The sequence below is a fragment of the Chelonia mydas genome, chromosome 3 (genome assembly GCF_015237465.2).
Source record: "Chelonia mydas isolate rCheMyd1 chromosome 3, rCheMyd1.pri.v2, whole genome shotgun sequence".
NCBI classification, from domain to species: Eukaryota; Metazoa; Chordata; order Testudines; family Cheloniidae; genus Chelonia; species Chelonia mydas.
In genome coordinates, this window is record NC_057851.1 from 80,586,945 (window position 1) to 80,614,694 (window position 27,750).

The 27,750-nt window shown below is 43.2% G+C and overlaps 1 protein-coding gene across 12 annotated transcripts in view; it reads right to left on the reverse strand.

The window, feature by feature from the left end:
* The window catches only part of SESN1 (sestrin 1), a 146,809-nt gene that overhangs the window by 17,840 nt on the left and 101,219 nt on the right, over nt 1-27,750 (reverse strand). For 2 of the 12 annotated variants that reach the window (XM_043542759.1, XM_043542758.1), the window contains exon 1: nt 2,347-2,549. The exons of 8 other annotated variants lie outside the window; for them this stretch is intronic. In XM_043542759.1, coding sequence (XP_043398694.1) covers nt 2,347-2,433 — 87 coding nt within the window. In that variant the 5' untranslated portion in view covers nt 2,434-2,549. Of the gene's footprint in view, nt 1-2,346; nt 2,584-27,750 lie in introns of those variants that run through there. 2 more of the 12 variants (XM_037894596.2, XM_037894594.2) reach the window with 2 other exon arrangements.

Below are 27,750 nucleotides of genomic sequence, written 5' to 3' on the forward strand. Positions count from 1 at the left end.
TGACACTGAAATGCTATGAATTTGGAACACTTAATTGTTTAGATCTTAAATGATAACTACTGCACAGACTGCCACCAGAGTACAAGTTATTTTGATTTCGCTGTAACTCCATCAGTGAGCTGATACATTCTTCAGTTAAAAGTCAGGCTTTCAATTCTGCTCATTACTATAACTGTAGAATCCCCAACAGTTATCCAGCTGCACCAACAGGCCTTAAAAGCTTTGAAGAATTTGGATTAGATAAGGGACAATACTACTTCTGTAAACACAAGTCAAAAATAAAACCAAAGCTCTTTCTAGACACAGTAGCAGCAGAGCTGGTGGTCCAGGAGTTTTCCTTACTTAGTTCTAAAACCGTCACCCCAACCCAAAAGCCTCCAGAGCGCACTGTGGCATTTTCAGACCCAAACCATAATTAGTATTAAGGTAACATCTGCTGGATCTTTATTTCTTTTCCTCTTCCCATTTTAAAATTTTGACACCAGCTCCTTTGTGCAGGAACAACTAGAACTATTCCAGAATAAAAGCACTCAGCTTGTTCACACATACAGATTTAAATGATTACAAATAATCATTCTGCTCTCCTACAAACCCTACCAAGTTCAATAGGCCTACTGTACTTGATTTTAATCATCACAAAGAAAGTAAAAGTGTTTTTATTGTATGTTAAAAACAGATCTTAAAATATTATTAGCTCTACAAGTTAGATATGAAGTGGAAAGTTCCTTCTGTCTAAATATTTCAGAATGCTTTTAAAATATTACATTTTTCAACACCCACTCAGAATTGCTTACTGTTATCTGCATTGTACAGATGGAGAAATTGAGGCACAAGGAGCATAAGTGATCTGCCCAAAAACATACAGACTCTCAAGTTTCTTGTTCACTTATTATTAATAATAAATAATCATAAAAACATAGTAGTAGTGATTTTTTGGCTCTTCTAGGATTAAATATTAACATACACATCTGGAGATATATCTAAATGAAGTTTTAGCCATGGCACTTCTATTATGCCAGCATACTCTCCCTCTCTAGGAAAAGGCTGGCACAAGTTTATAAGAAGTTGAGTTTGTGTTGGAACTATACCAAGACCACAACTTGTTTCACTTGGTTTCAAACTCACTCAGGTCACAAGTGGCTAGGATTAAAAAGCACCAGTGTCTAAACCTTCTGTGCCATCTCTGTAATATGCATGTTGAAAATATTTTATAAATATGTATTAAGATCACTGGAGCAGCTCCAAAGCAAAACTCACAACACCAGAGCTTTAAGGAAGGGGAAAGGAGGCTGGGAGGAAGCAGCATGGTTTTGGAAGGCAATAAACAAAGTTTAAATACTATTAAGACTGCAACACAAATAATAAACCACAAAACTTAATTTTGAATATGAAGCACCAAACTTTACCATCATATTTTCTGGACACTGCTGCTTTATGCCATTAAAGTTATTTAAGTTCAGTATCATAATATCTAATACATAAAGCTACACATGCAAATATGACCCAATTAAGTGTTTTCTTCCCTAGTCTCGACAGCAGGCCAGAACAATATTATTTACTTAGAATTGACAAGACACAAGACAACAGTCACTGCCCCAAAAAGCTAATAATCTGAGACACATGCAGAGAAGACTGGCACACTAGAATATCCAGAGGAGGAAATTAGTGGTTTTGTTTGTTTTTAAAGAGCTCTGAGAAGCATGAATGGACTCTATTCATTCCACCTGTATATTAACTCTGAAGACTAATGACAAATCCGCATCAACAGCCAGTGTGCTTGTCTATCACAGAAAAAGGAGACAGAAGAGCCCTATTACATAACCTGGTCAACCTCCCTGTCAGTAAAGGATTGTTCCCTACAGTGCATTCCCAGGGATTGGCTTTGGGCACTTTTTAATGACTCAAATGATGGGACTGCCACAACTTCCCTTTGGAAGCCACTCCACAGTGTAATAGGCGGTTGGTCCTGGTGTTCCAGTCTGTATTTTCCAATTCTGAATGTCTTTTTGTTACACCTAGCCTCCCACCAATTACACACCCCGCCACCAGGGAACGAGCGGACAGGAGCAAGCCGCACACCCCCTGGGCGGCTCTCCCCTCCGAAAGGGCATTCACACCTAGGCTTGGCGGAGAACACGCACAACACGTAGCCCACAAAAGGCAAAGCTAAGCCCACAGGTGAAGCCCAGCTGAGGGGCCGTCCCGGGCTCAGGCAGACGTGGCTTTGGTAGCCACCCCAGCAGCTCAGCACAAACAAAAAACAAAACAAAACAAGTGACCCCGGTCACCAGAACAGCCTCCCCCCCGCGCTCTGTTGCCTGGCCAACCCCAGCACCCCACCTGTACCTTGCGACCCCGGCTCGTGCAGTGGTTGCACAGCAGCCCCTGCACTGCGTACGCCTGGTTGTGGCTGGCCGTGGCCGCCAGCCTCATGCCTGCGGGAGGGAAAGCGCGTCTCAGGCTAGGAGCGGGCCTGTCCCTGCACAGCGCGCAGCCAGCTCCCCTCTGCCCAAGGCAGCGGCGAGGGCAAGGCTAAAGCGACGCGCCCGGGGGCGGGGGGAGCTGCGCAACGGGCACAAACAAGCCGAGCGGAGCCCGGCCCCCCTCCCGCCAGCCACCAATGCGCGGGAGGCGGAGGGGCAGGGAGGCGGAGCGAAGCGCGCTCCGTGGGTTGGGGCGGAGAGGCCCGGGGGGGACCTGGGGAAGGGGCTGCAGTTCCGCGGGGAATTTGTGCCTTTGCCGCAGGAGCCCTGGCACCCAGCGAGAGTAGCCAGCCGGCCACACGGGACAGCCAGCCGTGCCCCCCTCGAGTCGCAGTCCGCTCCCCTTGTGTCAGGGAGCATGGCCGGGAGAGCCGGGTATGCACAGCAGCAGCTGTGAACCCCGGATTTTACAGCTGGGAGCCAAATGTGCCAGAGAAACATTTTCTGACACTACACTGCAAACATCCACTGATGCAACCCTGAGTGTGCTCTTCTTGCGCCTCAGTCCTGGCACTGCACAGAAAAATGTTAGAGCTTCAACTGCCCCTTATTGAGGACACTAGTGGTGACGTCTATTGAGCCTAGGCAGCTGGTTTTAAATTACGAAGTAACTATTAACTGCCCAATTCATCCCGCAGATCATTTCAGAGGTCAGCTATTCAGATGCCATCACAATGACTACTGGGGACACATGAGGTGAGGGACGGGAGATCCCTCTTCAGCTCCTGCATCCTCTGCTCCTCTCTCTGGCAGAAAAAAACCCACAGTCTTTTTGTTTGACAAAAATTATTTTTTTCTAGAAAGTCATGTCTTCGCTCAATCATCTATCATTTCTATCCATCCTCACTTAAGAGCCTCTACCTGCTTTTTAAAACAAGAAAGTAATTAAGCCTTTTTAACAACTAGCTCATAGGAGCTTAACATGTAGCAGATACATGTGTGACTTTAAATAAAGTCATCTAGCAATTCTGCCAGAAAGCTCCTGCCCCAAGACCATAATATCCCTGTGCAAACATGTTTTGCAATCTCATCAGCAAAACACACAGACTGCTGCAAACAAAGATTGTATTTCCTTCACCAAACTCCAGTGCTGTTAAATCCCCAGATGCCCCAGTTATCCCCACCCAACTATAGCTTTCTGTTCTGGTCTGGGGTTTTATGCATAGTTGCCAACTTTCACGTGGTAAATAAGCACCCCTACTTTCACAATAAGCCAAAAATCAAGCTAATCCCATTTCAAAACAAGGCCAACACAAGCCAATCCCTAAGAACCCCAACATTCTATGTGACTAGAGCCCCCCAGCATGCAGTCTGGGACTGTGGTGGGCCCGCTGTGCATCCCTGACTCTCTTCCCCCCCGTTCCCCTGCTTGCCCCCCTTTGCCCCTGCTTGCTGGGAGCCGATCAAAAAAAAGAAGCAACAAGCTACCAGCCAAACAAGCAACAAGATACAAGCTAAAACTAGCCAACAAGAAACTCACAAGCCAATTAAGGCAAAAAAAAAAAAAAAAAAAAGAGAAGCCCAATTTCTGCGTTTTTTTCACGTTTGACATGTCTGGTCTTGTGCCATTTTCCAAAAGTAAATACAGCATCTTCAAGTTCAAGGTCCTGGGTAAAATTTGGTTTACTCTTCACATCCATATTAAAAGTGTAAAGCTATGTTCTGTTAATTATTTTACATCTTAAATATTTATTTTAAATCAAAAGTTTCAGGTACCACATACTATCTAAACAAGACGAGAATGCTTGATTCTTACCCCAGCTTTGAGAGGAGGTGGTTAGGTTACAACAGCTCAGAACCCAAGAAACTTCCTTAACTAACACGAAAAACAAAGTTTCCAATCTGGGATTTGGATTGCTACACATCCAGATTACTAGTTCTAACAAGTCTAATTACTGTAAAGGGAATAACATGACCATGAACTTTGAACTTTAATTAAATATAAAATTGAATACTGAAAAACTGTTTATGCTGTTCTTGGAGTGGGTTTATAAATCCTGCGGCCAAATGCAGAAATCATTGAGGCAAGAACCACTGAGGCCAGAACATTGTGTGGAATGTGAAAACTTTACCCTGGGCAGTGGCTTTGGACATTTCTAAAGCTGAGCTTTACATTCTTTCTTTCCCTAATGTCATCACCTCTATGGAGTGCAATTACCTCTGAGAAGACAAGGCACATTTTCTACTTCTGAAGATAGAATAGCAGCATACCATTACACTGACTAGAGGTGTGAAGGCGCTTTAGGTCCTTACTCTGTTTCCTGGTACAGAACAGGGATTTAGCTTTCCTAAATGGGCAAGTTCTTTCCAGACTGTTACTGCTCCATACCTACTTGAACATCAGAAAGGGCTTAGATGACAAATGGAAAAGAGAAGCAAGATGGTGAGAGTGGTTATATTTTCAGAGCTAGTTTAAATATACTAGTAAAGAGACAGTTTAATTCCCACTGCTTCCTTACTTCAGGCCAAAATATAACAAAGGACCAAGGAAGAACTCTCTTGCAACACCACAGACAAAAACTGGCTTGTGTTCAGAAGGAACTATTCAAAAGAAAATATGCCATCCCTCTGCCATGCACATTGGCCAAACCGGACAGTCTCTATGCAAAAGAATAAATTAACACAAATCTGACATCAGTAAGAATAACATTCAAAAACCAGTAGGAGAACACTTCAATCTCCCTAGTCACTCAATAACAGACCTAAAAGTGGCAATCCTTCAACAAAAAAACTTCAAAAACAGACTCCAATGTGAAGCTGCTGAACTGGAATTAATTTGCAAACTGGATACCATCAGATTAGGCCTGAATAAAGACTGGGAGTGGTTGGGTCATTACAGAACCTAAACCTAATTTCCCCAATACTAATTTCTCCCTACTGTTACTCACACCTTCTTGTCAACTGTCTGTAATGGGCCACTCTCATTACCACTTCAAAAGTTACTTTTCCTCCCTTGGTATCCTGCTGTTATTTTGATTTATCTCATTAGACTGACCTCACACTTGGTAAGGCAACCCCCCACCCTTTCATGTATTTATACCTGCACCTGTATTTTCCACTTCATGCATCTGATGAAGTGGGTTCTAGCCTACGAAAGCTTATGCCCAAATAAATTTGTTAGTCTCTAAGGTGCCACAAGGACTCCTCATAGTTTTTGCTGATACAGACTAACACGGCTAACACTCTGAAATCTGAGATGTAAGACGTTATCCCACTATGAGAAATCTTTGTGGTTTCAATTTAAATGACTATGCCTTCCAACAGAGAGATACATGGTGGGTAAAGGAATGTCTTTTATTGCAATGGTTCTCAATCTGGGGTTCACAGACTATGTCTAAGGGGTCCACAAAAGGTTGTCGTTACGAAAGAACAGTGGTTTTCATCCTGCGGTCAGTGCACCCCTGGAAGTCCACAGACTATGTCTAAGATTTCCAAAGTGGTCTGCACCTCCATTTGAAATTTTTTAGGGGTCTGCAGATGAAAAAAGGTTGAGAACCACTGTTTTATTGGACTAACTTCTGTTGGTAGGCGAGACAAGCTTTAGAGCCACACAAAGCTCTTCTTCAGGTCTGGGAAAGGTACTCTGCAAGCATCTCTACACAGCAGTATAAGCCTGGGCGCAAGCCTAACCCCCTTGCATCCACACACCATTTGTGCTAACCTAAGTCTTGGACGTAGGGTCCCAAAACCCTGCAGGGCTCAAGGGTCCAAGCCCATGTTGAGCTGAGACCTAGGATCCAAGCCCCATTGCTTTCCTGCATGTGTATGGTCCTGGCTTGACTCAGGTCCTGGAATTCCTCCAGATGTATTCCAGAGTTCCTGGTAGCAGAGGAGCAGCAATGCAGGCAGCCAGCACAGTGGTCAGAAGCACTATTTCTGCCTGGCTGAGCACGCTCCCTGTTCCTGCTCCTCTCACAGCAGCGGCAACTCCTGCTCTGGCTCCTCCTCACTGCTACACGGAGCTTGGCCAGAGCAGGGAGCAAAGCTGATAGGTGGGAGGCAGCTCCTGGCTGCCAGGATGTTGGGGGTCATCCCTCCCTCAGCTGTGCTGGTCCGGGAGCCCTGCCGCTCCTTGCAGGGCAGCCTCTTGGTCCCGTTCTGCTCTCTGTCCCTTGCTCTGACCTATCCACCCCCTCCCACCACTGCCTTCTTTGGGGCTGTGTGTGCAGAGATGTCCAGGCAGCATACACTGTGAGGGTGGTAAGTGGGAGCTAGCCCCCAAACTTCCCCACAGCCTCCTGGGGATCCCTTATCCCTGCCTCCTGGGATGCGGCGGGGGCCCAATTCTCAGATTAGATGGTAGTGCAGTATAAAGCCTTCTCAAATTGCAGTCATTCTATTGAGATGGACACCAAAGGAGCTAATTATGTAGTTTATGAACTCGTGCTCTTTATGGGCACCTGAGTCCCATCAATAGCACTGTCAGTTAGGAAACAAGATGGGCACATTAGAGTTTTCCCACAGAGCAACACAGTTGTATGGCTAGACTGTCGACACTGGGGGGGCGGAGGGGGTGCGTACTAGGTACTGTGGGATAGGGTTACTTTGACTCGGGTCTGTACACTGCAGAGTGGACGCCAAAGCACTAGCTTCAAGTATGGGTCAGAAAATCTTTAACATAGGGTTAAAATACAGTGTAAATACTCAACCCCATGGTTCCCTGACATGGGTCAACTGACGAGTCCCACTAATCCTAGGGCAGGCTTACATTGCTGAATAGACATACCCAGAGTGTTAGAACTAAATACAAGAGCGAACAGATAGTTTAGCATAAGTAGTTAGCATATATTCTAAGGGACAATTCATAGAATATCAAGGTTGGAAGGGACCTCAGAGTTCATCTAGTCCAACCCCCTGCTCAAAGCAGGACCAATCCCCAACTAAATCATCTCAGCCAGGCCTTTGTCAAGCCTGACCTTAAAAACTTCTAAGGAAGGAGATTCCACCACCTCCCTAGGTAACCCATTCCAGTGCTTCACCACCCTCCTAGTGACAAAGTTTTTTCCTAATATCCAACCTAAATCTCCCCCACTGCAACTTGAGACCATTTCTCCTCGTTCTGACATCTGCTATCACTGAGAACAGTTTAGATCCATCCTCTTTGGAACCCCCTTTCAGGTAGTTGAAAGCAGCTATCAAATCCCCCTTCATTCTTCTCTTCCGCAGACTAAACAATCCCAGTTCCCTCAGCCTCTCCTCATAAGTCATGTGTTCCAGTCCCCTAATCAGATTTGTTGCCCTCTGCTGGATGTTTTCCAATTTTTCCACATCCTTCTTGTAGTGTGGGGCCCAAAACTGGACACAGTACTCCAGATGAGGCCTCACCAATGTCGAATAGACGGGAACGATCACGTCCCTCGATCTGCTGGCAATGCCCCTACTTATACATCCCAAAATGCCACTGGCCTTCTTGACAACAAGGGCACACTGTTGACTCATATCCAGCTTCTCATATCGAACTGCTGCCTAACCATTCGGTCCCTAGTCTGTAGCGGTGCATGGGATTCTTCCGTCCTAAGTGCAGGACTCTGCACTTGTCCTTGTTGAACCTCATCAGATTTCTTTTGGCCCAATCCTCTAATTTGTCTAGGTCCCTCTGTATCCTATTCAAGGTGAAGAGGCCCATTCTTCTTTCAGCAGTATTTCTGGTAAAAATATATGCCCCGTTGACAAACCTTGAATGTTATTTAGAAGTCAGGGTTACTTACGTTTTACTTCTATTTAAAGAATACGTACAATTTCCTTTTGGGTATTTCTAGTACTTTCACTCTTATGAAGACAGTTCTCACAATGAGACTTTTCTTAGCAACAGTTCAAAAAATGTATTATATGAAGGCTATAAAGAGGCAGATCAGATATGAAGTTAAAGATCCTGATCCTGCAACACTTATGGACATAGCTTAACTTTAAGTACCTGTGGTCAATAGGACTTCTTATGTGCAAAATTAAGCACATACGTAAACATTTGCAAGACTGGGGCCCAAAATCTTAAATTCTTTCCATTGCAAAAAGCTATCCAAGATCACCAGAGGTCTCACTCTGGAGCACCTGAAATGCTTACTATAGCTAGCGCACCAGGTATCAAATTAAAATCTGGAAGGGTTATCAAAAAATTCTCCGCCGGAAAACTTTACAAATAATATTAAAATGGTTCTTTACTACTCTGAGACACCTGATTTCCAATAGCTCTATAAAAAATGTGTTTTAGGAGAGACAGATAATATGTTTTAATATAAAACGCTACAAAACACATCAAACAAGCCTGACCCAAGCATTCAAAAAAATCATGGTGAAATCCTGGCAAAACTCCCATTGACTTCAAAGGCACTGGATTTCATTCCATTAGACAAGCTTCCAAAAATCATGAGATTTTAAAATAATAAATATTAGGTTCTTTTTATTTGCCTTTTGTTTTTTGAGCCATTGGGGTTCACTTTGTCAAGTTTTCCCCCCAATACCAGGAGCACCAGAAACTAGCTGAGAGCTTGTCTACCCCAGAAAATCTCCATGTGAAGTACCAGACAGGTGAAGTTCTGCAACAGCCTCCAGGCAGGGATCAGGAAGGGATTTTTTCCTCTAATGTACTACAAGAAGGTTTGGGTGGGTTTTTTTAGATGTAAGCAGGGTCTGAATGAACTCTCCCCTGACAGCTAGTTGGGGATGGGGAGAGACTTCCAGGAGCAAACTGTATTTACGTGAACACACCTACTCTGCGTAGGTATCCAGCAGACAGGAGCTGTGTAGCTCCAAGTGATCAAATTTGGCTGGTGTTGAGTTACAGATCACTTTAATACTGAATGCAGGGGTAGTGAAATGTTATCAATGTTATCTTTTTTATTGTATGATTAAAGGGGAGCAGAACTGTGCTAAGTCTGTCCCAATTGAGAGGTCACCCTCAGTTGAAAGAGACTCGCTAAGCCAGGGGCTTGAATGCCAGATCCCTGTGAAAATAATAGGAATGGGGACAGGTGTCCCAGACAGGAGATATGGACTCTCCCTGAGGGTCCTCGGTCTTGTTTAAACTATTCCTCTCCACTGTTCAAAGACAAAGCTAAATAGGTTCCAATAGCAGTTTCTGTTATGTAAAGTGCTCACTAGAGCTGCAAACACTTGTGGGGCGACAGCATTTCTGCCCAGCTTGCATCACTAAGAGCTGATAATCACTAAGAGTTAGGTGGACTCTCAAGAGACTGACCTGCAGAGGTCACAGCAGAGAGGCAACCGGCGAGTGGAACAAGCGCGCAGCAAGGGGCCAGCAGAAAGGAACAGCGGCTAGCAGGGCGGCTAGAGGGAAGGAACAGCGGCAGGCAGGCAGCCAGAGCAAGTGCTCAGATGGCTGAGCAAGCAGAGTGCTTTCTTCCCCATGTGGGAGGTGAACTCACACAGATGCACCTCTGGATCCTCACTGACAAAGGACAACCACAGTGAGTGGAGTATGGTAAGGGAGTAGAGAGGGGCACAGCAAAGGAACTTTTGGTTGTAGAACTCAAGAACATGAGGTAGAACACACTGCCCCACTCACTCTGGAATGGGTGTCCTGCTCACAGTTTTATTATGAGTCCTGCTTGTGGCATTTTCCCTAATTCATGTCGGGTGACTTTCCTCCTTTCAATAAAAGTTTCTTTTCTACACTCAAACTTTGAGCTTGCGAGTTGGGAAGTATTGCCTCTCAGAGGTGCCCAGGGGTAGTGTGTAATTTCCCCAGGTCACTGGATGAGGGCTCGAGCCGGTTCTGTGTTGTATTGTTGAACCCATAGATATTGAACCCAGCCCTGGTTGCTGCCAGCTCCACCTGGCAGAAGGGTTACATTTTAATCGCCTTCCTCTGAAGCATCAGGGATACCCATGGCTGGAACTGGGACATGGGATAGGGTAGGCTTGAGCTCTGAGATGGCACAGAGCTTTCTCCCTGACAAGTACTTGGGCGACTGGCTGGCTCTTGTTCACATACTCAGGCTCTAAGTGGTCGCACTATGTGGGGTGGGAAGGAATTTTCCCCAAAGTCAGATTGGCAGTGACCCTGAGGGGCTTTTGTCTCTCTTCTGCATGGAAGCATGTGTCACCTGCCAGGATTATCTGGGTATATCTCACTTTATCATTTCCCCATCACTGCAGGGGCCTCAAGCACTGGTGTATCTCGGTCCCTCCTATTCTCTGCGTGTGACACATAACAGTCTAGTCTATTGTGGGCTGTAGTACTTTAATTTCATTTTGGTGGCTGGGTTTAGCATATGGGTGCTGGGTGGTGTCTGTAGTCTGTGATATACAGGAGGTCAAACTAGATGACCTAGTGGTTCCTTCTGGCCTTAGACTCTATAACACTCTAACTCCAAAATAAAAGTATGCACAAGGGGAGTTATATAATTATAGTGGTATAATTATGCTGGTAAATTTTCCTATGTACACAAGTCCTGAGAAACTCATAATCCTATTACTTCAGGAGATGGGGATGTGAGAAAACCACCAAGTATTTGTGAGATCTGTGATAAAATTGAGTTGGCAGCACTCATCTCTACTATATTAATAAAGAGTTCCTATCACTTATTTCAAATAATTTTTAGCAACAGTTTTGTCACAGATCCAAATGAGAGCTGCCCCCCTCCCTCCTGGACTGCTGAGAGGAAAATTCAAGCCTCTGCCACTCTATATCCCCATAGTGTTTCAAGCTCCTGGAGCTTGAATGGAGCCCAGCCACTGCCTCAATCTCTGGGTCCCTAGGCACACTTTCAGGGTGCAGACCTATCTGGCAACCCCCTCAGAGAGTTGGAGCCTGCTGTCCAGCCAACTACGCCCTCCAGGCCCAGCACTAACCTTACAGACTCCAAGTACTTAAACACACCCCTCTTCACCCAGAAGGTCATACTAGCCAATTTTAAGGTTTTAAAAAGGTACTATATACTACAGTTAGCACACTTCTTAATAAACCCAAATATTGCTGATAAGAAACAGAAGAATAGTACAAATTGCATACACAGGAAGAGAATGAAAAATTAAAGTTTACTTTAAAAATCTCAATCAAGTGTGCTCTTTGGGCATAACAGATGTTATTGTAGCATGCCATAATGCTCTACTTTTAGAACACTGATGGCTAAAACAATGGATAAAAATCAGTTTCGGTTATAAACATTCTAGACAGTATCAAGTCACTATATGACACTCAGTGGCAAAACTGTTCCCTGTTTCTCATCTACAGAATTGAAACTATACTGTGGTGTATGACTAAGGACAAAATCTAGCCACATTGCTTTCACACTTGTTTAGAAAAAAAACTGATGTTTTTATCTCTCGTAGAAGTGCAAATGTAAACTGAATCCTTGCTATTTCAGTTTTCCTTGTGGTTTCACAAAGTAAAGAAAAACTAACAAAATATAGGAAGCTTTGGTAGCCTCTAGTTACTAGTATTTTTTAGCCCATTAAAGAGATTCAAAAATCATGGTCATAATGACATTTTAAGAGGCATGAGTGGTTAAGATTTTAATATTCATATGAGGTAAAATAGTATAAAATTATGAAGACCTGGGGAAAACGATAAAACAATGGACTGTCAAATAAATACTGAATTAGAAAAAGGAATAAGCTGTGCATTTTTTAGTTTTGTTTTAACATGGCACAGTTGTCAAGATCAGGCAACAGACATTGACAGCAATATATAAATACACACACCATGATCTATGATAGTAGGAGGAAGGGAAAGAAGGTAAAACAAAAGCAAGAAAGTCATAGTAAGGGCTTGACCCTGCTAGGTGCTGTGCACTCTGTCCCAGATCCAGAAAAGCATGTGAGTAGTCCCATTGATTTAGCACATCCATAAATACTTTGCCATATTGGGGCCAGAACACTCAGCCACTGTCAAGCCTGATGTCACATATTTTTAAGTTTGTTAAATAGAAAGTGGATTGACATGTCACAATTCGGTGCAGTACAAAAGGGGTGTGATTTATGGGTGAATTGGTGGCAAGTGTACTTTTCACCCTAGCTAGCAAACCTAGTCCAAGGTTAGTAGAGATTGATACGTTTTTCAAGTTCTGATTTATAGATTTTAAACATTTTATTTTAGTAATAGTTAAACCCACAATACTGTAATTTGGACCCAAGATACCTTTAAGGTATCCTTTTAAGCATATCCAGTTCTCAACTTTGAGTGTCCAGACAGACTAACGTTTTACTTTGGCATACAGTAATTTTGTTTGGCGTGCAAATGACATTAGTGCTGAATCTACCTGGGGTAGTAACTGTTTTTAAACAATATCAGAATATGCTTTCAGGCTTTAATAACAAACCTGGAATAAGTAGTTGTGTACGAAAAAATATAGTTAGAATGTTTTCCTCCTAAATGGAAACAATATAAATATATAGTCAAAGGCTTACAAAGTGTGAATTTTGTTTTAAGTCTGTAAAAGAATAAAGAATATTAACTAAAATGTACAGCTTGGCTGAAAGTTGAAAAAAATTGATAATCACAAGTATTTGAAGAATGCTAACACCAAGGAATAGCAGAATTATGTATGTTGGTCTAAGGCGATATATTAGAGTTACATTTATAAAAGCAAACAAAGGAAAAGACAGGGTTAACATCAGGGACAATATTCTAGTAGTGAGGTGCACAGAATGTGCAGTAAATTTGCAAGGAATAATGGTTAGATTATCATATCACAGCAACATCCAGGGTTGCATGTTCTATTTGTGTCTGACTATGAAATTGCAACCATTTCTTTCAGACGTGGACCTTGCTACCACAATTCATGCCTTTGTTATTATCTTAAGACTTCAAGTGGGACTACTCCTTGAGCCCAAAAATATAAATGGATGAAGAACATAGTCGCCCTGTTACTGAACAGAAGGTTTTTCAGCTGCAGGTTGAGAGTTCTTTGCTCTACGTTGGCTGCTTAATAGTTTCTAGATGCAGTACCGGATTTACCATGGCGCCACTGGCGCAATGGCAAAGGGCCCATGCTCCAAAGGGGACCTGGCCTGGCCCGCTCTTCTCTGCCCCCTGCTCTCTCCTGCAGGGGCAGTGGCAGAAGCTTTTTGATTTAAATCGGATTTTTGAGGAAAAAACCTATCTAAAGATAGTTTTAATTAAGATACATTATATCTCATCATGGAATAGGGATTATAAATTCTAATTCTATAGTATGAGACAATATATTCATGTAATGTTTAAGAAAAGTTTTGTAAATGAGTTCCAATAGTTCATGGATTAGGGACCCAATCTTATGGGGTTCCAGGGGCTTCTGTATAGATTATTTAGGTTAATCTTTTTATCTATCCAATGGGACTCAGTGCTCAGTCTAGTAGATACCATCAGAGATGCTCAGTTTTGCAATTCTCAAACTGTGGATTTGTGTCTCCAGAGGTAACATGCTTGTTAACAGCAAAAATGTTTTTAAATAAATAAATAAATAAATAAATAGAGGTGAGAAATAACAGACCTCAACCCTATTTGTCCCTCTGCAAATTTGTATACACAGAATCAATCCCTTACCTCTCTTTAAAAGTGAAAAGTTTCAAAAAGTTCAATGAATAGAAAATTGTTGGGGGTGGAATAAATCTGGACAAGGAGAAGAAGTCTGGAAATAAATTTGAGAAGCGAAGGACATATGCTTTTTCGTTAAAATATTATGTTTGCTGTTGAAGAAAAAAAATCCAGAATACTTAACGTTGTTGTTTTAGTTAAATAAAACAATTTAAATGTCTGTCTGGTGATGTTCTCCTGGCCTTGCAAGAAAATCCTCCAAATATTAATAATTAACCTGTTGAATTGGAGATAGTTCACCTCCCAATGATTTCATAAATTCCTGCTTCCATTATCTTTGGTAAATGAAATTTGCTGAATACATCATAAAAATCTGTTCTTAACTTTTTGTTTTGGTGAGTTTTACCTACTTTCCCCAGGTTTCTTTCAGGAGAGTACACAAAGGTTTAAATCCCACTACCCTAAGGGTCCATGTGTCTGCTCTATGTATATTCAGCAATAACGTCCAGAGTCCTTCTATTGGACCTTATCTCTTAATTATGCCAAGACAAACTACATTAAAATGAAGTTAGAGGTTGAGATTATGTCAGTAATTTAAGGGTAAAACAAGTACAGGTATGTTATAATTATCCCATAATGGTGCAAGGAGATTGAGTTCTCATGTATCGGACCCTACCAAATTCACAGTCCATTTTGGTCAATTTCACAGTCATAGGATTTTAAAAATCATAAATTTCATGATTTCAGCTATTTAAATCTGAAATATCACAGTGTTCTAATTGTGTGGGTCTTGACCCAAAAAGAAGTTGTGTGGTGGTCACAGGGTTATTGTAGGGGGCATTGTGGTACTGCTACCCTTACTTCTGTGCTGCTGCTGGTGGCGGCGCTGCCTTCAGAGCTGGGCAGCTAGAGAGCAGCAGATCCTGCTGGCCAGGATCCCAGCTCTGAAGGCAGAGCCGCTGCCAGCAGCAGCGCAGAAGAAGTATGGCATAGTATGGTATTGCCATCCTTACTTCTGCACTGCTGCCTGCAGAGCTGGGCCCTCAGTCAGCAGCTGCTACTCTCTGGCCACCCAGCTCCGAAGGCAACAGCACAGAAGTAAGGGTGGCACGGTATGGTATTGCCACCCTTATTTCTGTGCTGCTGCTGGCAGGGCACTGCCTTCAGAGCTGGGCGTCTGGCCAACAGCTGCTGCTCTCCAACCACCCAGCTCAGAAGCCCCTGCAGACGTAAGGGTGGCAGTACAGCAACCCCTCCCCCATAACCTTGTGATCACCCCCCAATTTGAGAAACGCTGGTCTCCCCCGTGAAATCTGTATAGTTAAGGTAAAAGCACACAAGACCATATTTCACAGGGGAGACCATATTTCACGGTCCATGATGCATTTTTCATGGCCGTGAATTTCGTAGGGCCCTACTCGTATACCTTATTATATGGTAGAAGAGGGATAAGTGACAGAAATTAACAAATGAGCCTATGCAACTACGTAGTGGGGACCTAGTGGCAAAGTTTGTTAAAGTATACTGGAATGTTCCGGGAATCCTGCATAATGAGCTCTAGGAAACTTTCCTGGGAGTATTCTGCAATCCTCTGCCGAAGGTTCCCTGGCAGAGCTGCCTTGTTTCTTCCCCCACTGTAGGAAACTTTGCTATGTCAACCAGCATTTATTTCTGCAGGGACCAGAGCAGCACGCAGGCGAGCAACATATGGACCCGGTCTGAAGCCACATGCATGCAGGAGGTGCACCCTTGTATCTTGGGTTACCGTCAGGAGCGAGATATTGGGTTTGATTACCCTAGCTTTTGGGAAAGGGTGCCAGTATTTAGAATACTGTCCCTAGGCATGTGTAGTGACCCTCTTTGCAAACCACCCAGACTCTTTGTCCCCTCTTGCCCCATTCCCCCTTCCCTTGCCTCACCCCCGCCGAACTCACCATATTTCGGACTCTTGCCAAGCTGTGTGCTAGCAAAGGGACAGTGAGAAAGAGGGGTGTGTCACTTTTGTGATTCACAACTGTGAGCAAACTCACAATACTGTCTCTGTTCATTGTTTCTTTGGCTTCTGCAGATGTGCCCTTGAAGACCCTCTCCTCCACACCAGCGGAGCGCCTCTGTCAGGTAAGGCGGAGAACCAGGAGGAGTAAAGAGGATATGTTTCACAAAGAGCTGCAGTCAACAGATACAACACATAGTGAAACCAGAGAGTGGAGGGAAACAATCAATGAAAGACTCAGGCTGTATAGCCTGGAAAGGAGGGACAAGAGCGGATGATAAAGCTGCTGGAGGGCCAGACAGAGATGCTCAGGTGCCTCACTAAGCTGCAGTCTGAGCACATCCATGCATGACTCTCCCTGCAATCAATACAGAACTTGGTTCCATGCCCTCCCCAAACTCCCCCACTACATTCCTCGCATGTTCCCAGTCCCTTGCAGTATCCTGTGCACTCCACCCCTAGGGATTGGTTTCACAACGAAAGCTGGAGTTACACACAGCTGAGAGAGTCATAACTGAGACTGTTCCTCATTACCATGTCCCATTTGACAAAAAAGTTTGTGTTTTGTTCTGTTATTGAACTTTAGTCTTTGAAATAAAATGAGTCTATTTGTAGTATACACATTAGTTGGAATTAACATTCAAGCACAGTGGTTATAGGCAGGAATATTTGCTCAGTACAATTAATGCTCAGGAAGTAAGGACTACAGGGGTCATTCAAGGTGGCAAGAAAACACTGTGTGGCCGAACGCATCACATAAATACGCATTACTGGGAATAAATGTCAAAATGCTCCTTCAAAGCCTCCCTAATTTGAATAGCCTCCCTGCTGTGCCCCTCTAATTGTCCTGGTATCTGGCTGCTCAAAATCAGCAGCCAGATCTATCTCAATGCTCTACTCTGGTGAAACTTTTCCTTCTTCGCTTGGCAAATGTTATGCAGGGCACAGCAGGCTGCTATGACCACTAGAATATTTTCCTCATTCAGGTCTAACCTGCCAAAAAGGCAGTGCCAGCAACCTTTTAATTGGCCAAAGGCACATTCAATGTTCATTTGGCACCTGCTGAGCCTATTGTTGAAGCGCTCCTTGCTGCTGTCTAGGTTCCTGGTATAAGGCTTCATGAGCCACCGGAACAAAGAGTAGGTGGGGTCTCCCAGGATCACTATGGGCATTTATGGATCCCTGATTTGAATCTTCTGGACTGAAAAGAATATTCCAGCATGCAGCTTTCTATACAGTCCAGTGTTCCTAAAGATACGTGCATCATGCACATTCCCTGACCACCCCTAATTGATTTCAGTGAAGCGGCCCCAGTGATCCACCAGTGCCTGCAAGACTGTAGAGAAGTAGCCCTTTCAGTTGATGTTCTCTGACTCAAGATGGTCTGAATGCATAACCCAGTTTTGGCCGCAATCTATCACCTCACCACAGTTCGATTTGAGGCAATGGGATTCCCTATCAAGTATTTCCTGTACATTACCGAGAGTCACAGTCCTTTGTAGCAGGAGGCACTTAATGGCCCTGCACACTTGCACCACTGCAGCCCTGACAGTGGATTTTCCAAACCCAAACTGTTTTGTGACTGACTGGTAGCAGTCTGGAGTCACCAGGTTCCACACAGCGATCAAATTTTGCTTCTTCCACAGTGAGGGCAGCTCTGTCTGGTGTCCTTGCATCGCAGTGCTGGGGCAAGCTCCGCACACAGGTCCAGGAAGGTAGATTTACATATCCAAAAGTTCTGCAGCCATCATTAGTCATCCCATAAGTGCATCACAATGCAATCCCACTACTCAGTGTTTGTTTCCTGAGCCCAGTATCAACGGTCCACTATGTGCAGCTGGTCCATGAATGCCAGCAGCAATCATGAATTATTTCTTTCAGAGGTACACAGACGGGTAAGCACCACCAGTTCACTTTCTGATTCACAGGTCATGAAATACTGCAGGACCAGCCGCATTGTGTTCATAACACTCTTCACCAGACTGGTCAGCAGTTCAGGATCCATGCTTTCAGGCAGAGATGGTAGGTGCACAGTTAACAAGAGCTGTTAAAAGACAGCGCGAAATGAAGTCAGAAACTCATGGAATGATGGGATGGAAAGAATTGCCTCCTTGGATGGTGAGCATGCCTCAATTATGCCCCATGATCTGTTCCCAGAGCTCCCAGCGGCAGAATGTGGCAAGTTGCACAGTGGGATACAACACACTCTGTCAATGCAAGAGCACTGACTATGGACGTGCTCCGTCAACACAAGGAGTGTTGTATGGACGTGCACAACAATGTAATTAAAGCAGCTTATGAACATCAACGTAATTTAAGTTGACTTAACTCTGTAGTGTAGACATGACCTAACTGACCTTGCTGCTTGCAGAGCTGAGTGTTAAGTCATGTGAGTTACATGTGACTTGCTGTGCCAAAGTGACTGCAGAATTAAGTGGTAACTGAGTGCTTTGACTTGCTCTACCACATTATATGTAGAATTGAATGTTCTTAATTAAGTTTTCTTTCTTTTCTTTCTCTCAGTTGGTTAGCTAAAGGTAAACAAATGTTTTAGCAGTCGCTGTAACTGACTGTTGCCAGTTTCAATGTAACATTAAATACTGAGGGTGATTAAGCATTGGAACAAACTACCAACAGAAGTGGTGGATTCTCCTTTTCTTAGATATGTTCAGATAAAGACTGGATGCCTTTCTGGAAGATATGCTTTAGTGAAACACAAGTTATTGGGTACAATACAGGAGTAACTGGGTGAAATTACACAGAAGTTCAGATGAGATGATCTAATGGTCCACTCTGGCCTTAAAACTTGTGAATCTATGCATTTTCATACTTAAAATACGTATGGATTTCTGTTAAATGTAACCTTAACTCTGAATGTCCTGGGTTTGTAGTGCTTAGTTTTGGTGATGAAAGCTGACTTTTGTCGACAAAACTGTGTAGTGTTGTCATAAATATAAAGGGAAGGGTAAACACCTTTAAAATCCCTCCTAGCCAGAGGAAAAACCCTTTCACCTGTAAAGGGTTAAGAAGCTAGGATAACCTCGCTGGCACCTGACCACAATGACCAATGAGGAGACAAGATACTTTCAAAGCTGGAGTGGGGAGAAACAAAAGGTTCTCTCTGTCTGTGTGTTGTTTTTGCCAGGAACAGAAAAGGAATGGAGATGATTGCTTTTTCATTGTTCTTAAGATCCAAGGGTTTGGGTCTGCGTTCACCTATGCAAATTGGTGAGGATTTTTATGAAGCCTTCCCCAGGAAAGGGGGTGTAGGGTTTGGTGAGGATTTTGGGGGGAAAGATGTTTCCAAGCGGGCTCTTTCCCAGTTATATATTTGTTAGACGCTTGGAGGTGGCAGCAATAAAGTCCAAGGGCAAAAGGAAAAATAGTTTGTACCTTGGGGAAGTTTTAACTTAAGCTGGTAAAAATAAGCTTAGGGGGTTTTCATGCAGGTCCCCACATCTGTACCCTAGAGTTCAGAGTGGGGAAGGAACCTTGACAAGTGTAGACAAGACCTTAGGCTCAAGGGGTTCCAGAGGACAGGGCATAAGAGAATTCTCTCTGCTCCTGCTACAGTTTTCAGAATGCTACTTTATCACTGTATATACCGCTGGTCTCAGATTCTGTAAGGAAGAATGACAGGTGCCACAATGCAGTTGGATCTGCTGGGTAAGCACAGGGCACTGCCGCCCAAGGCCTGGTCTAAGAGCAGAACTACAGAATTCCGCCTCAGGACAGGTAAAGGCACAAAGCCCAAACACCTGAGGGGGTGCACTCAGAGACCAGAAAAGAGAGAGTTGGAGCTAGTCCTGTAACTTTGATGACCACCAAGGAAACCTTGTGTGTCCATGGCCATGAAGTGGTTGTTTTTTAGTGCCACTGGATCGGTCTCTGTGCTGTGTCATGGTCTGAACTCTGACTTAGAGGAATCCAGGATGTTGGCTGATGTTGTTCCAACATGCAACTTGGTGGTTACTATTTTTTCAATTATTTTGTCCATAATCATAACAATTAAACTCAATATCAAAATAATTGTAACTGCAAGGAAAGAAGAGTATTATTCCACTATTAAGATAATTTGGAACAAAAAAGACTGGGATGCTAAAACTCTCAAAGAGCTCAGTTTTAAAATTAATTTTAACCCTAGTAGATTAACTTGTCAATTTTCAGAAAATTCATTTTGTACTCAAAGAGTAATTGCTATAAATTTGGAGAAGATACACTATATTTTTCACACATGACCAAGAGACTGAATACCTGTTTTAAATTCAAAAAGGGACTCTACGTTAATTACACAAAGTTGCAACTGGTGCCTCTATAATGGCTTCTGAGAATGATTTCCACTCATGTCTTTGTTTAGCATTTTATTAGTCTGAAATAACCCAAGATGTCCACGGAAGGCATTTACAATACAGCTGTCCCTGAACACTGTTTCTGTCACATACAGTAAATATAACCAGTACTTTTTTTACACTATAGACTGGGCCTTACACCTACTGTCCATTCTTAGAGCCTTATTTGCATTTGAGATGTCAGTTTTATATTTACCCTTAGGCATTATTTTCTTTATAGCCATATCTTCATCCTTAAAGGGCAAATGGACTAACCACCCTGTCACACAACACCCCTTTTTATTATTCCACCAAAGATAGTCATTCTTCAGTAATTCCTGCCTTTACTCAAGATTTCAGTTTTTCACCAAGCACCATTTTACCCAGTTTATCCAAATTTAAAGACCTCCTCCACAACCAAGGAAAAGAATTACTAGACATTAAAAGTACTTTAAAGTTTAATTTATATAGAGTAAGGAGTTGAGATCTGGAGATTATTTATGCTTTGGCAAGGACACAAAAAAAGGATTTATGGCTTCTAAGACTACTGTAAGTAGGTGGATTAAAGATGTATTTATGCGGGTTATTCTGAAGAAAGAGTTCCTTGCCAGATTTTTTTTTTAATTAAGATACACACCTTCCCCAGAGGTTGATGGAGAGAAACAGTGAGTTACATGCCAAAAAACTTGCTTCTTGGCTGCTTGCTTGTGCCCATCACTAAAATAAAAAAAAAAAAAAAAAAAGGAGATTGCAACACTACAGCTCTAGATTACTAAACTATTGTTGCAGAAAGTTACATTCACAGCTATGTAGTTATATGAAACTGCATGTCACTAGAACGGATATTTATTATTATGGTAGCACCCGCAGCTAGATGGTAGCTATATGAAGTGAAAGAACATAGTCTCTCCTATGAAAAGTTTACAATTAAAGCTTAATCACATAAAGCTGGCTTCCAATTTTAAACACAAAAACAAGAGGCATCACAACTGACAAAATACAGTCTTCTAAAAATCTAGCATCTTATGACACTTAAGGTAGTAGCCATCTTGGATTCAGAAGGAGAAGGGACAGGACAAAATTCAGGTCTCTATTTTTTTTTTTTTAAAGTCTTATAAACTGTGTATTCATTAGAATGGGCCTATTTGAACACAAAAATTACTTTTCCACACATGACAGATTAAGACAGATCTGAAACCAAAGGGGAAAAAAAAGAAAATTCTATGTGGATGGCTTCATGCCCCACCCCACATTCTATTTTGTCCTCTGGAGACTATTAATCTTAGGTAGACTATTAAATTGCCTCGTAAGTTGTAACATTCTCTTAACCAAAGTTTGTCCAAAATGGCATCTCATTACAATTCCCAGCAATCACTGACACGTCAATAATGTTTAATAAACCAAATCCAAAATCTCATATGACAGTGCAAGGGGTCAGATTTGTTTAAGTACATTTCTAGCACATCCTTGAAAAAAATCTCTCTGGTCCCAAAAACGGAAAGGCAGAGGGACAATTTTTTTTCATGTTGTAATTTTTATTTAGAGCTCTGCTAGATATTTTCTTCTCACCATCAAGCTAAGTTTAGAAAGCTTCCCCCCATGTGCATCTTGTTTTTACTCAGTCTATTAATCAATTTTTCATTCCAAGTTTCCTTGACATTTTTTGATAAAAACATTGTTAACCCTTATTTGTCTATTCTCTGTACCACCCTAGCTTTCCCTTTTAAATTTGTTCTTTGAATTTTTAAGCCCTCTGCTTACTCCCACCCCAAGTTGGGAAAACGTAGCCCAGAAGCCCTTCCTTCTGCCTAAAACATTGTTCTCATCTTCAAAGTACTCAGTGGTCTAGACCCAGGATACCTAAAAGATTGCCTGAAGTTCTGAGCTAAAGACCATTCAATTACTCTGCTCCTGAAGCACAACAGCGCTACCCACAAGGGAAAAGCTAGTCTGTGCAAGAGAAAGCTTTCTCTGGGGCTGGTTCCAGACTGTTGAACAAACTCCCAGAGGATCTAAGAACCACCTCAAACATCACCACGTCTCATTCCAAGCGCAAGGCACACTTCTTTAGCTTTGTCCTCAATAATGCACGTCCCACAGCCATTAAAAGAAAAACAAACCTTTAAAAAACCCTCTGCTGAGAAGAAAAGAGAATCAATCACCTGTGACAAAAGCTAGTCTGGAAGGCACTCATACTAAAGTGCATCAAAAATGAATTAAATCAAGTGGAATGGAATCGAACTGAATGAGGACGATGGCTTTACAGCCTTGGGTGCCCTCCGGTCAGCAGTTCCAGACTTTGTGAGCTGTTTTGTAGACTTTCTACTCTCTTACACTTGACACCTCCAAGGGTACAGTCCTATGTCTGAGAGCAGCAGAGTGTGAAACCCAAAAGATTTTCAGTTCCTTTAAGTTCAATTTCTATATTTTTACTGTAACCCGAGTTAAATGCCTTCTCCACCCTAACACCGCACTAGAGTGGGGGAAACTGGGAGCATAGGAAATCTATACAGAAAATTTAAGAAGTTCCAGTGACCTCCAAACTTGCACTCTTCTCTGGGTCTCCCAGTGTGTCTGGTCTTAACTATGTGTTTGTCAGATTGAAAACATCTCAAGGCAGGATCTGTTTTCATACATTTCCTGTACGGTGACAAGCACATTGCCATGACTTAAGCAACAAACAACTTTCTTTGTAGCTTTGTGATGCAGAGGGTGCAAAACTAGGTTTCACTGTTCTGTAACCTCTGCCATTAACTTACATTATTCATTCAGACTATGAAAGCACTCATCCCATGCTCTGGGTACTGTTCAAAACCTGAACTCAATAGGTTGAAAACACCACAACTGACCTCCCCATCATAACAACAAAGCCCTATTTCATTCATTTTTAAACTGCACACCAGCCCAAAGCCCTTTCCACCAAGAGAAGTCTGGCAGAACAGACACATCTTGCACATTCTACTTAATCTGCTAGTTATCACTGGTTTTCTGTTCAATTCAACTTAGTGCTGAATTCATTAGCTTTCACCCTTTGAAGGGAGCGGCTAATGTTGCTTAGAAGTTTTGGCCTGTGGCTGAAATCTGAGTTTACTGGTCTCAAAGAGGATCGCTTGTTTTTTTGCAAGTTTTAGGGCTTTGACGTTTGTATTCCGATTAGTACTAACACTGAGATTAGTGTCAATCAAGGCACTGAAAAAAACCATTTACCAAGAAATATACATGGAAGATTTAATTCTTCCAGATAGCCTACTTCTACATAGGGAGCATTTGAGCAAATGCAGACTTCTGAATTGTGTTTATATTTACTATTCTTTTAGTGCAATGTGTTTCAGTCTTTTACCATTCATGTAAAAGTTTATTCACTATTTCCCCAACTGTTTTTAAAACAACTTATTTCATATTCCAGATAAAGTACTAACCATTTTACTTCTCTTGATTAACACTGATCAACTCAATGTTCATTGCTTGCAAAGATAAAGAATTTAAAACCTTTTAGCAAAAGGCTTAGTAGGCTATTCTGTGATAGAAAAAAGTTGTCAAGTAAAAATATTAAAAGTAAAAAGTTACTAATGCTAGTGCAACCAATGAGAACATTTTTTTACTTGTCATAGTTAAAAATGCATCTGTTAGACCAACTTAGGATACAATAGGAAAATACAAAAGAGCAAGAGCCAATCAGGAGATCGAACTGAAAAAAGCAGCAGACAGTGCAGTTCAGACAGGTCACATTCAAATTTCTAACTTTACCTAAGAACAAAGCAATGAGCCTAGCAACAGCTTCAGCCAATCAGAGACCAGACAAACAAGTACAAGGCTCAACTTCTCAAAATGTCAGTGAAGTCCAACCTCCTCAAGCATGTTTCCCAATTGTGTTCTGTCAAAACTGAATCTAGCAAGTTTTGAAACAGGCAGACTTGATTGAAAATAAGTTATAATGATATAGTAAATTTCCTTACTGTACATAGTTATATTTAACAAAATACATCAGTGTTGACAAAGATTTATTGAACAGCTTCAAAAATATTAAAGTGTCTTTATGAAAAAAGTTAAATTTGAAATACTTCTCCACTTACTGCCTCAAAAAGAGAAAGATTATAGGCAAAATTCCAGACAGGCACAGCACAGAATTCACAGCCCAGGGTGATGGTGGAGTACAGTGGCTTTAAGTCTCCTTTGCACCCTCCCTATTCTGGGCTGTTCTGGGGGCTGGAGAGGCCCCCCGTCATAATTTACAGAGCTCTGGGGGACCTAAGTTACAGCAGCCTGCCTGGGTCGCAGTGTTGCTAGGAATCTGTGCAGGGCTGCACTCAGGAGCCTGGTCCTGACAAACTCTTCCTGGCCCCCCCTGCTCTTCTATTCTTCCATGTCTGCTCTTGCAAGGGTGCCATAGGAGGCTGCTGACCGGCAGTCTTCTACAATGCCTGTGCAAGGAGACTACTCTGAGTGAAATGGTGAGAGCAGCACTCAATCCTGGCCAAGAGAGGAAAGGAGCTAGAGTGGGTTGGATGGGGTGAGGATTTCACTCTATGTTCCATGGAATGAAGGATTTTTGTAGTAGTCTAGTCATGGGCCACTTTCTCCTTTTAAATCTTATTTGTCTGTCCCCACTAACTATATAGCTCCTCTTTTCAATATCATTTGATTCTATTACTGTTTTTTTTCTCTCATCATTCAGTTCTGTCCCGCTCAGTATCTTCCGATTCAACTTCAGAAACAGTTGCCTCTGTAAATTCCTTCATGCCTACTTTCCAAGGCATTTCCATTATCTTACACTTAAAGATATTGTTCCAAACTCAATATGGGGACAAACTACTAGGTATTTTGCAAAGTCCTTGGGTTGTTTTTTGTGTTTGTTTGTTTTAATTCCAGCAACAATACACACAGTACTGTAAACTAAAAAGATTTGGGACTCTTGTAATGCAGTTAGTTGTAAAATCATATGAGAATATCTGTGATTTATTTGTTTGGAATGTCAGTAGAACTACAGAAACTTGAGGTCTTTGCAGTGCAAGTGTCTGCAATTTGGTCACACTTTAATAGTACAGGTATTATATGCTCACTGTAGCAGGGCAGTCACCCTGCTCCAATTCAGCAAAGGTTAAAAGCCAGCCCCTGGTGAGGGCTGGGGCTGAGAGCCAATCAGAAAAGGCTGAGAGACAGCCAATCAGGACCCTATAAAAGGGCTGTAGGGCCAGAAGGCAAGGAGTCTCTCTCCAGCTTCGGAGAGAGATAGACCTAGCTGCCTGAAAGAGCAAAGGGTACCTGAAGCAGAGCAGTGCTGGGGAAGGGCAAGAGGAGCTGGGGAGCTCCAGCCTGAGGCCTTGTTAAAGGCCAAAGGAGGTACTGGGGCTGCAGGGAGACAGATGGGGGCAAGAAAGGCATCAGGTCCAAATCCAGTGATGAGTGGATTACAGACTGCAGTCTGCCCCACAGAAAGGGGGCTAGATGAAGATTGGCAGTAGCCACTGAGGCAAGGTGGGCTTAGAGGGTTGGGGTTCCCCTGGGAGGGGAGACCTGGAGCCCAGGGGCACTGCATTGGGGCAGCACCTCGAGGTAAAGGGCCCTGGTGTCCGGGAGGGACATGGGGGCCTGAGGCAGGCGAGACACCGGCCAGCAGAGGGCACTGCGAGGCTGAAGAGCTAATTCCCAAGACAACCAGCAGGAGACGCTGCACCAGTGAGTCGTCGCTTTGCTACACTCACCCACTTAGTTTCTTGAGTACTTGTTTGTTATCGGAATCAAGTCAAAACATGATTAGAACAATTGCTAGCAATTTCAGTTCAAAACCTTTAAAGTGGTTTCACACTTTAAAAAAAAAAAAAAAGTTAGCCCTAAAGCCACTGTTCCTTAAAGAACATTATTAAACAGTTCAGGTTGACTTGCTGCTATAGGGAGAGGAGACCACTTACTATTGGTAGGCCACCCACGCTGTTGCATGTCGTATAGCATCTTAAAAATACTATGTTCAAAACACATTGAGAAAGGAAAGCACTGCATATACCCACTCACATTCAAATGTGCTAAAGTTGCACACAAAATACACTACATACATTGCAATAGACAAAATGTTCCCACAACCAAAAAGCAAATAACAAAACAAAACAAAAAAATCAATATTTTCAAAGTTATCCAGTGTTGGCTGATTTCTGGCACCTCTCAAACCTCAGACAGAATAAAGAATCAGTGAAAAAAATTTAATTTAAAAGATTTAATTTTAAAAAGGAACCAATACATCTTTTTATGAAAGAAAGGGGATTATAGAATTGGCTCTGATTTGAACAGGTGATAACCTAGAGGTGAAAGAAAGCTTATAACTGGATATAAAGTCCAAACTATGTATTCCATGATCTATGAGAAAAATGCTACTTTGTCCCTGCATTCTAATAGTAATTTCAGTCTTATTCTCTCTTCTTCCTCACTTGCACGAGTACTTCATTTTCTAATAAAAATCAGATCTCAGATGGACCTCCACCTAACTGTATTGATCTGTACTCATTCTTATGTTGAACTGTAATTAAGATATGATTGCACAGGTGTGTTTTATATTAAGAACTGCCTGGGACTACAGGCGGTGTCTGGAGGAAGTGGGCATGTATAATACTATAACCTAAACAATTGAAAATTATAATCCAAATCATACGTGCCTGGACAGAACAGGAAGGAGAGTGACTCCCTGGTGTGCCAGTGGAGCAAACCTGATAAATCAGAGGTGGGCAAACTTTTTGGCCCGAGGGCCACATCTGGGTGGGGAAATTGCATGCAGAGCCATGAATGTAGAGCTGGGGCAGGAGGCTGGGGTCGCAGGTGGGGGTGGGAGTGCAGGGTATGGGAGGGGGTCCGGTGTGCAGGAAGGGGCTCAGGGCAAGGGGTTGGGGTGCAGGAGGGGTCTCAGGGCAGGGGGTGCAGGGAGGGGTCTCAGAGGGTTAGGGTGCAGAAGGGATACGGAGTGCAGGGGGGGCCCAGGAGAGGTCGTTGGGGGCTCAGGGCAGGGTGTTGGGGTGCAGGCTCCGGCCTGGCGCCACTTACCTGGAGTGGCTCTGGGGTGACAGCGGCGCACAGTGGGGCTAAGGTGGGCTCCCTGCCTGCCCTGGCCCCGCACCACTCCCGGAAGCAGCAGGCACCAAGTCCCTGCGGCCCCTGCGGGAGAGGGTGGGGGAGCAGAGGCCAATGGGAGCTGCAGGGGGTGGTACCTGCAGGCGAGAGTAGCAAATGGAGCCCTCTGCCCCCTCCCTCCCCTAGGGGCCGCAGGAACATAGTGCCAGCCACTTCCAGGAGCAGCGCGGGGCCAGGGCACGCAGGGAGCCTGCCTTAGCCCCGCGGCACCATGGGGCTGGAAATCTCACGGACCGGATCCAAAGCCCTGATGGGCCGGATCCGGCCCGCAGGCCGTAGTTTGTCCACCCTGTGATAAATCCTTAGGAAGGAGGACTTTGCCCCTTTCATGATGAATGTGACTCAGAACTCCACAAG